The sequence below is a fragment of the Serinus canaria genome, chromosome 3 (assembly GCF_022539315.1).
Source record: "Serinus canaria isolate serCan28SL12 chromosome 3, serCan2020, whole genome shotgun sequence".
Taxonomy (NCBI): domain Eukaryota; kingdom Metazoa; phylum Chordata; class Aves; order Passeriformes; family Fringillidae; genus Serinus; species Serinus canaria.
In genome coordinates this window covers 77,547,988-77,558,472 of record NC_066316.1, presented here as the reverse complement: position 1 = coordinate 77,558,472, position 10,485 = coordinate 77,547,988, and the positions used below count along the sequence as shown (strand labels likewise).

The following is a 10,485-nucleotide window of genomic DNA, read 5'->3' as shown; positions in this document are numbered from 1 at the left end:
ATGATAAATTTTCAGGGAAGACTCCTACAGACCTCTTGCCCAACTTTTCATGCAGCTGCACTTAACACTGAATGGATAAGCTACACAACATTAGCCTGTCATAGAATATGTACTTCAGGCACCAATTGGTTTCCTTCTGGCTCTATTTGCAGCAAAATCAAACTGCACTTAAAAAGGGCACCATGGACCATGGCCACCGCTGGGCTGGGGGCTCCTAACTCAGAGAAAAGCCACTGAAAAATGTGGATCATTTTCTTGAAGCACTAAACAACAGTAACACTGAGGCATCCTTGTACTTTGCACTGGTACCACAATACCTCTGGAAAGGCATCAAAAGCAAATACACCTTTAGGGAAAGTATTTTAAACCATTGACTTTATTAAAATACATAATACACGGTTTTTAGAGGAATGTACTTACATTTTCTGGAAACTCCACTGAACCCAAATTTTAATTATATATTTAACAAATGACAAAACAGTGGATGAAATCATGCTGTACACCAAAGAGTAGACAAGTTAGGGTATTGTTTTTCATCATCATCATTATTTTCCCGGCACAGACTCTTCTTTGCTTTTTAGCTTCAATTTCTTGAATATCTAGTAGCAGAGAAAGGAGGTTTACATTTCTCACGGCATTGAACCCATCCGGTCCAAGTGAAAGTCCATTTGTTTTCACCACCTTCATTCAAACCTTCCCCAGGAGCCTCCCCTTCCAGAAAAGCAAAGGTGATTGACCTGTCTGAAAAGCTACAGGTCACAGTGCAAGACGAGTTCGACAGTCAAATGTGAACGTGGAGCTCTGTACCTTCTCAGAATCATTACTCTTTCAAAATATGCATTTCAAATCAAGAGTGAGAAAAAAGACACTGTCAAAATACAAGGGCCAAAACACATACATGTGGAATGCACATGGAAGACAGCTTGCAGTACTGCAGCTCTGGAGTAAAAGGTAAATCAGAAGCCAGGTCTTGTTGAAATACAAGATGCAAAAGCTGGGAAGGAGAAAGACAGAAATAACCTGGACACATTCTTAAAAAACTGAAATGTCCTAACCTCATGGAGAAGGCTGTAATTATCATACACACTGCAATTGCCATGAACCATGGAGATCAGTGACAAAGTGTATGTTACGACAATCTCACTGACAAGTATAATCTGGGGGAAATTATTCATACTGAGCAAAGAAATAATTAACTGTGTGTATCAATGCAAGATGCACAGAGGATGCATAGGTTTTCACATCAAATTAATAAGGCTGTTTTTAAGAGATCATTTTGCAACCTTGCATAGGTGATATTATATCTTTTCAATAGATAATGTGCAGAAACTATATACAGTTGAAAAAAAGAACTTTGATGAAAGCATTTTTTCCCCTCAAGTTTTACCATAGTATAAAAAGTAACTTATATAACTCCTTCAGTTCTCTAAAACACATATGGAATATCCCAGAAAGAGAAACCAGGAACGCCATCTAAATGATGCCGTGTGCACTTATACAACAGGTTGAAACAAAGAAGCCACCACAAAGCAAAGTCATAAAGTTTTCATATAGAAAAAAAAATAAACAAAACCAAACCAGGAGTAAATTTTGTTTACAAACAGGAAAAATCATTTAAACAGAAATGCATTTTAGTTATAACAAATTAATGACCTTCACTAATCAGACTACTGAATGCATGGATGACTCACACACTAAGTAAATGATAGAAAGAGCCAATTCAATCCCTCCTTGATAAATGGACAGTAAACTTTAAGATCTGCATTTGGTTTCCAATTAATCCCAGCTCAGAACAACTCCTCCCTTAAACAGCCAGACAGCAGCCTCTCAAAACTAATATTATGAACATCTGCCAGTCTGCTGCAACAAAAGCCATTAGAGCATTCATGTGCTTCTTCATTTGGTAAGAAAGAAAGTCAGCCAGAGGATGAGCACACTGCCACAGGACAGCCAACCCCATCTTTGAAAATGAGTGTCCTGTTCCCTGGGACACTCATCCACCACCCCAAAATGAATTACTTTTGCCCTGCAATTATGTAAATCAAGAGACTTTCTGTCTGATGTGGCTCTCTTCCACTGAATCTACCTTCTCCTTTACACAGGAGCTGCCTGGCAATTGTTTTGCCATTTTGTGCCTGGATGCAAGACTTTATTATCAGCGCTGCTTATTACTCTTGTGTATCACAGTGATGTGTACTTTTTAGAAGTATTTACAATGGTATCACTGTGGAGAACTAAGCCCTGTACTAGAAACAGTCTCTTTAACAGAGACCTTAATTCTAAGGATTTGGTACATTTCTGATCTACAGATAACAAGGCAAAGCTAAAATCAGCCCACTATACATTTGGCATTAGGTTCAAACATGGGGAAAAAGCAAACATCCAGCACATTCCCTTGTTTCAAAGGGATGCTATTTACAAGAAGAATTCGCTTTTTTAATATTTCAACAACAAAAATCCAGCTAATTTTGAAATTAGAGTAACCTAAGGCGGCTTAGTTTTTAATCAACAGAGAACACAACATTGCTGTTTGCTGTTAAACACAAACCTCAGAAATCCAGGAAAACTATGATCTGTTATACTATGGGTGACAAATCACAGCCAGTTTAATAACAACAGTAAAAAAAACACTTCTGCTTTTTTTAAACACAGCTCCTAAAAAGTACAGCATCCCAGTATTTCCTCCGTTCCAGACTGTAGACATTATAAATTAAAGGTGAAAAGAGATCCATATATAAACAAGGCAGCTTTCCACTGACTTCATTGTACTTGGTTCTTGTCTAAACCTTTGGAAATTTAATCTTCAAATACCATAAGGTAAGGTTGAATTTATCAGTTACAAAACAACGTCCATTTGTATGTGGAATTCAGAAAAACAAAACAAAATGAAAACCAAACTCAAAAAACACACAAGAAGAATTTAGAGCAATCCAGATCTCTGTTTTCCCAGCCTCCACGCTTGGTTGTCACCTTCTGGAGAACTGTACACACATGCTCCTCTGAGACCAAGGCTCTATGTTATGGTACGAGGCCTTTTGGGCGGCGGGGGTGGCATGAGTTCAGTGTCAGGATCAAGGTGGTGCTTCCGTGTCTGTCCTTGGGAAGCTGCTGCACATCTGTCAATGAACTCAAACAGCATCTCCTTCGTCACTGGATTCTGGATGCTGTTGCAGACAGCTGGGAACAAAGAACACATTCTCATGTAACTAAACTGATTTGTTCTAGTAGGTACTTCAATACCTTCAGCTCCTCTTGGCAAAATAACAACATACTCTGGCTCAAGTATTAAGCCTTAAACTCACACTTTGACAAGGTGGCTGTGTCTGGAGTCACGAATCTCTGCTCTGCCCCCCAGAGAGCAAAGCAATGCTGTGGGCCTCTACTCTCATTGGAGTCTCCCTTTCTAAAAAAACTGAAGGCATATGTGTGTGTAAGGCTTCCTGAAGCAACTATAAAACCACCAAGAACTGACATCCTATTGAGGCAAGGAACAGCAACGAGAGCCTTGTGAGACACGGCTTTGAAACACACATCAAATCCAAGCAGATGGAAACAAGACTGGCTTCTAATATTGAAAATGTCTGAATTAAGGCAACTTATTTTTTTCACCAGTAAGTACTATAAATACCCTAAACCTGCAATGTGCAGTCCTTTATTTTTTTTGAGCCATATACCTTCATGGGGCAGAAAGACTCGACACCAAGCAAATGGCATGTCTAGACTACCAGACCATATGATGGAGCAGCAGCCATGGTGCTGTGTGCTGGCCAAGGCACACATCTTGAGGCACTCTTGGGGTACTTAACACAACTCCCCAGACCACAGTTTGTAAGTCATGGTCCATGGGATTTTATGGAACAAATAAATAGGCTTACTTCACTTTAAACAAATGAAATGTTTTTTAATGCCTTCCTATCTAACTTTGTATTCCCCTAATTAATCCTCATGAGAGACTTAGAGGAGAAAAAAAAAAAGGGAAAAAGGAGCATGAAATTAAGTGTGAATCCTACAACTATCTTGGAAGAAAGCACAAAATTATTAGAGGATAATTGATAGCATGTAAGGGCTGGCCACAGTAAGGATGCAATTTCCATGCAAAACAATGTACTGACCCCCCTAGAGTACTAAACGTTAGGACTCCTTAAAATGTACTTGCAATGTAGCATTGTTATGAATAACAATGATTCTCAAAAATATTTCTTTCTTTCCTGCAGAACACCAGAACCAAAAGATTACTTTACAATTAATAAAGAACCTTTCTAGAATTATTTTTAATTATCTCACTATTTTTGGTGAAAAGGTGCTTTAAGAATTGCACAGTATTTGACTTTACCAGTTGGGAAGCATTATGATTACCAGTAATCTAGGAACAGAATTCCAGTCTCATGGCAACTGGTGTAACAGTAACTCATGTAACTGGTGTATCAACTTTTGAGTACTGCTTGAACTTAATCCCTCAAAAGATCTCCTGTTTTCAATTTGAAAGGTAACAAAGTCCAAAAGCAAGATTCAGACAGATGCTTATTTTGTTGCTATTTCAACAATGGGGGAATAATAAATAACATTTTTCATCAAAAAAAAGCTAATAGAGGAGAGAGGATCAAGAGAAATAAGTCTCAAATGATAAAAGTATAACTTTTGGAGATTTTGAAAAATTATCAAAAGTGGAAACTCAAAGCCAAAAGAAAAATATCTGTTCTGAAAATTCCTATAGAAAATTTGAACTATATCTTAAAAACTCTTCCTGTAGCATTTAATTTTCTTTTAATTTTAATTTTTAGGAAGTCCATCATGTTTTGGGAGGAAAAAGTCAGAAATAACATAACTGTTCTACGAAAAGAGAAACTGAGAGGAGAAAAAGGACAAACAGATATGTTTTTAAGAATTAAAGAAAGAAGAATATGCAATCCACAAAAAAAGAAAAAAAAAAGGAAAAAAAAAAGAAAAAAAAAAAGAGAAAGCTCCAGGGAAAACTAACTATTGAAACACTAAGGTGAACCAGGGAAGAAAAATTTAGGTCATGGTCACAAAGAGATGTCATACTTCTATGACTTTTGTGGTCTATTCCTCTTTCCTGAAAGGACTGTTCAGCAAGTATTTCAGCTACATTCTGTGCTGGTTCCCTGAGGTGGCAACAGATTTATTATCTCCTAGCAAAATGACCACATTGTGTTTATTCAAGAAAATCTACTCACTGCTCAGGCAGAAATAAAAGTAGAAGGGTCTAGAGAAAATCCTACATCAGCCCTAGTAATTAGCATGGTCTTAAATATGATTAAATTTTATTTTGGCACTTAACAAAAGTCAGTATCAATATGTTTATTGCTACTCATCCTTGCATACGCCTCTACTCAAACTCTTCCACTTCATCTCAAAATAAATATAATTCTTTAATTTACAATATTTGGCAAAATATTTTTTGGTAGAGGAACATAAAAGTTTTGCAACTCTGCATAAATATACCCCCACCTTTCATTAGTTTCCCTGCTTCATTGTTTGTGTAACTATTGTTGAAACCCAGGATGACATTTTTTTCCTATTAATTTTCTAGTCCATCTGCCAAATAATGGTTTTGGCATTCTAATGGATTTTTTGTTTAACTAATTCCACTCATAATGTGCCAGTTTGCATTACATCCCAGCAAGCCAACACAATGCTAGGCACTGATGTCAGCTGAAGCAATGCTATTGTAAATAAAAACTTTCTTGGCTCTGATTTGAAAGGCATGCCCTGCCATTTAAAGTCATCTTTGCAAAAGTGTTTGCAGTTCTGCAAAGACTTAGGCACTTGATTCTGTGTTACGTGTTAAATTCTGTATCAGAGTATTGGTTTGACTGACTTTATCAAATAACCCTGCAGCCAGAGGATTCATGCTATCAAAAAACTAGTGATGACATAAGCATTTGCAACAGGAGGCACTGCTTTAATAAGTTAGACCAGAAATACAAACACAGAGTGCCTTTCCTACTTAAAACAGAACAGAGGTAAAACATTAAAATTTTAGCCTGAGAAACATCTAAAGCAAATTGTTCTACCCACCCATGGCAGTGCTGTAGGCATTTGGAAAGCTTTTGTCTATCCTCTGTCTCATGAAGACCCAGCTGTTGTTCTCAAACTTGCACTCTATAATTTTGTTGTCGTACTGTTTGAGTTCTTTTGTCACCTGCATAAAAAAAAAAAATTGTTCAGGATAAACAAATTTTAATTCACAGTTTTTTCTTTCTTTTAGGCATAAATAATAGAAGATCAAAAGCTGCCCTGCATTTTTCAGCAACATGCCTCCATCCTACACAAAAAAAATTGCACAGAACACATCTCCATTTTACATATGCTCAGCTACTTAACATTTAAAAAATACTTTTCAAATTTGCTGTCAATATTCAGCAATTATATTATGCTAAAACATCAGCAGTGCTAACAGAGGGGGGAAAAAAGTCACTTCTGGCCCAAATGCAAATAGGTTTCCATGGGAATAAACTGCTTCCAGTTTAAGTGCTACTGCCAGCCTAAGTGCACGAAATGTATTATCCATGTTTCATCAACCTTCTTTGTTGAAGGTCTCACAGCAAAATGTCAGATTTCAATACTGGAAAAAGCTTACAAAATAATTTCACTCTTTACATGGCTGGGGTTTTTTCTTCTCTTCTTTTCTTTTTCTTCATTTGTCTTTAAAAATGAAGATTGCAACTTCAAAATAATGCAGACTTTCAAACGGCATATATTCTAAATCTCCTTCAGGCCTCTCTTTATTGATTCATAGATTTGTCAGGAGCCAATATCCTGAGCTATTTGTCTTTCTATTTGGCAATGCTGTGTGGTTTGGAAATGTAGTTTATATGCATTGGACTTTGTAGTTGTTTTGGCTACTTCATCCTATGCATCCTAATCTATGATACAATGCAAAAAAATTTTCATGTAACCATGGTAACCTGAGAACCTTATCTAATGCTTTAACAATTTTACCCATATACTTCACTTTGTTCCAAAGAGTCTCTTCAGCAGTATGGAGTTGTGCTTAACTGCTAGCTGCATTTAGTTGCTATAGTTTACCAATAAAAAGCTGTACAAGGTAATGTAACACTCTGGATTCAGGATCTTATGCAGAAGGGCTCTCATAAAAAGGAGGTGGTTATTGCAATTCATTAGCATAATTTTTCACCTCTGTTGTCTACTTGCTCCTGAGCAGTGACACGGGAATTTACTACTGTCAGAGAGATGCAGATTTGAAAAAGGCCATAGCTGTCTCTAGACAGTTTAATAGCATATACAGTAGAAAAACCCATGAACCCCTTTTCCATTAACTCCCAGATAAAGACAATTAATTAAGGAAATGGTTCTGAGCATGGATCAAGTCCTCCTATACTGCACAGTACAAGATTTGATAAGCAGAATCCTAACATTGTTGGTATTTAATCTGAATACTTGTGTTCACTCCTGGATAAGGAACGCTAGGATTCTACTTGTCAAGTGAACATGGAACTTAAAGAAAATGTTGTAAAATTTGCTTACAACTGAGTCCTGTCCTGCTGCAGGACTGACTGAGTTTGAGTCAGGTTTTCACATCACACACTATTCTTTATCCATTCCAGCACCTGCAAAGAGTTTTTTCCCTGAAATCATTTACTACTTAAGTGAAGTTTATGTCTTCTGTTGATCATTATACTGCTCAGATTAGCAATGTTTTCCTTTGCAGAATGCTCTACACAGCACTGCACTTCTTCCATCTGCACTGAAGAGCTACATGCAATCCAGAGGTTTGACTGACACATGTTTATGGATGCATTATGTTTCATTAGATGTATGTAGGAAAACACAACAACCTTTTCCAGAGTACCATGGATACATAAACCCAGGAAGAAACTCCTGGCTGTGCAGTGCCTTGGGAAGGTATATTATTTTGAAACTGCCTAGTGGAAGTGGGGGCAGCAGGGGGTATGGCCACATTTCTGATTTTCTGCCAAAGCAGGGAAATATTAGAAAGACCGCCTGATAAAGAAGGAAATGTAGAAAATTGCAGGTAACTTCAACTAACCACCCAACTCATAAGATTTTCTCATGGCTTATCATTCTTCTAATGTTCAGATACTCAGAATAGCAATAAATTAGATGGCAGCTTTATCTGACTGTGGCAATTAAGCAATATTATTAACTACTGAGAGACTTGCTTGGCCTTCCATTAGCAATCTGGAAGATGGATCTTTCCACAAAATATGAACACCTGCCAAAGCATTGACTTAAATGAATTTTCCCATTAGATAACTGGTGATCAGAGCCTTTAACGGTTGCAAGTTGTAGTAATTACTTTACAAAGGAAGAAATACAGCACCCACTATTCCCTGTACTTTGTTAAGTGACCTTAGTCTTACACAGGTACTTATTCTAATAGAATAGAATACCTTTTAGCAACTGCTGGATGTTTGATTAAAAATACACACATTCTGAGCAAAACACACTTTCAGTATTAAAAACACTCCTCCACTATTGCATCTTAGTAGACTTCTCAATGGGTATTGTTTATACAAAGGACTGAACAAGGCTGCAGTGATTCTTGTATCCATAATTCACACCTTACATCTGCCTACCATGCACATGCTACTTTCTGGTATTTTAGATTCAAAGTGGGACAAGGAAACCATCAAATTTAACTGTCTAGAAATTCCTTCCTTTTGGGAATGAATTCTGAGCTCCTCAGCCGTGTGTCTTCTCAATTCTCACTTTGCAGTGTGTTCATCCCTCCTTCTTCCCTTTAAATATTACAGTCCATAGCAGTGTTTGAATAATCCACCATCACTTCTCTTCCTGAGAGGTACTTCTTCTAGCTTCTAGTGCTTCACAGAAGGTCAGTTAGGAATGATGGCAGTTCTCAGCCAAAATGCTTATCCTCAGTGCTGGTACAGTGCCAGTTCTTCTGCCATGCTGTTGATAAAAGGCCTTGAACCAGCATTCGGCAATTTCAAGACAGAAACTCCCACCACACTAAGGACTCCACGGAGCCTTCCTTAATTAAACATTTATTCCTTAGCCTATTTTCGGACAGCTAGTCAGAATTAGAATCCCAAAGGATCAAGTCTTGGACATGGGGCTGTCAGAGGTGGTGTGTATCAGAACAGTCGCACTGGCCTGGGCAACAGCTGTGTCCTGGGCAAGGACAAACACCAACTTGCACACTTATTTCTTTTCAAGAGAAAGGAAATTGCTCAGCAGCAGCAATGTTCAGTGTTCCTGTCCGTACCTGATCTAATTATCAGGAACCAATCTATTTTCCCAAGAGAAATGATTTCCAAAACCACAGAGGAGCCTCCTTTTGGAAGCTGATTCACTACATACTGCTGGTCTGCAAGGTGTGACTGGAAAAAAACGGGCTTGAGCTGCATCCCCATTTCAGCAATAGTTCCGTATCAAATCAGACTGATGTAATACAACACCATTGCCTAAGAATGTCAGAATACATGATTATATAATCTCCTCCCTGCTGAGAAAGGCTTCCCCTACCACCATTATCTGGGTCATTCACTGGGAAGAACTTCAGTGGCATACACTTATTTCTTTTTCTAGGAATGAAGACAGTAAAGGCTTAGGAAATCTCTCATTTTTTACGCTCCTTCTATCCCCTATGTTCTGAAAGAAATTAAAAATATATTTTAAAATTTTAAAATTTTAAATATCTAACCCATTTCAAAGTTTCTTGCCTGGCTGAATAATGGAGTCATTTTGAGATGAGTAACAGGCAGCCACAGTGTTGTGGTGTGAAGCTATATCCTGTCCCTCCGGATATAGGGATAGGATATTGTGCCAACTTCTTCCTTCCCTTCCCCCTGCCCTCTTCCTAACTGCTGTCTGTCAAGTTCCACATTCCAGCAAGGGCATCATGTGATTGGTAGAAGTTCAAAAGATGCTTCTCAGACCTGGGGTCATTGGCCTGCCCAGGTGTCATTGTCCCCTGAGACCCTCCCCCTCCCACCTGGTTGGTGGCTTACCTATCCTCTCCCTCCCCCCTCCCTGTGGGTTTAAAAGGCAATGGAACCATGGGGTCGGGATTCTGTTGGAGCTGTTACCGAGATTCAGAACTGTAACACCCTGGAATAAACTCTGGATTTAACCCTCCGGCGGAATCTGCTCTTTTTCTCTTCACCATCGCCTGAACCTTTTCCACTAGAGGTAAACTGAGTTTCTACTTTGCTTGGACTCATTCTGAGTGCCTAACTGCCAGCCACCTAAAGGCATCTCTGAGGTGAAAAACCACAGCTGATACCTTTGGTTTATATCACAGTTTAAGTTAAATTAGAGCAAAATGTAAAAAAAACCTTAATATATCCCGCTGAGAAAGAGAAGAACCCATTTAAACTGAATGTAGTTAGCTCCAGTCTCATGAAGATGCCTTTACTATCTCTGCTGCAGCCAATGCTTTTCTGTATCTCTCCACAGGGCACCTGACCTTCAGAATGGTCCATCATTCCACTCAAATATTAGTCTCATCACCCTTAA

General features: G+C 38.2%; 1 protein-coding gene across 1 annotated transcript in view; it reads right to left on the bottom strand.

Annotated features, from left to right (window-relative positions):
- Positions 1-358: 358 nt before the first annotated feature.
- The window catches only part of RNGTT (RNA guanylyltransferase and 5'-phosphatase), a 172,097-nt gene continuing 161,970 nt past the window's right edge, over positions 359-10,485 (bottom strand). The window contains exons 15-16 of the mRNA XM_030236035.2: positions 6,040-6,163; positions 359-3,177 (exon numbers count right to left, since the gene is read on the bottom strand). Of these exons, the coding sequence (XP_030091895.2) occupies positions 3,014-3,177; positions 6,040-6,163 (288 nt within the window). The 3' untranslated portion in view covers positions 359-3,013. The remainder of the gene's footprint in view (positions 3,178-6,039; positions 6,164-10,485) is intronic.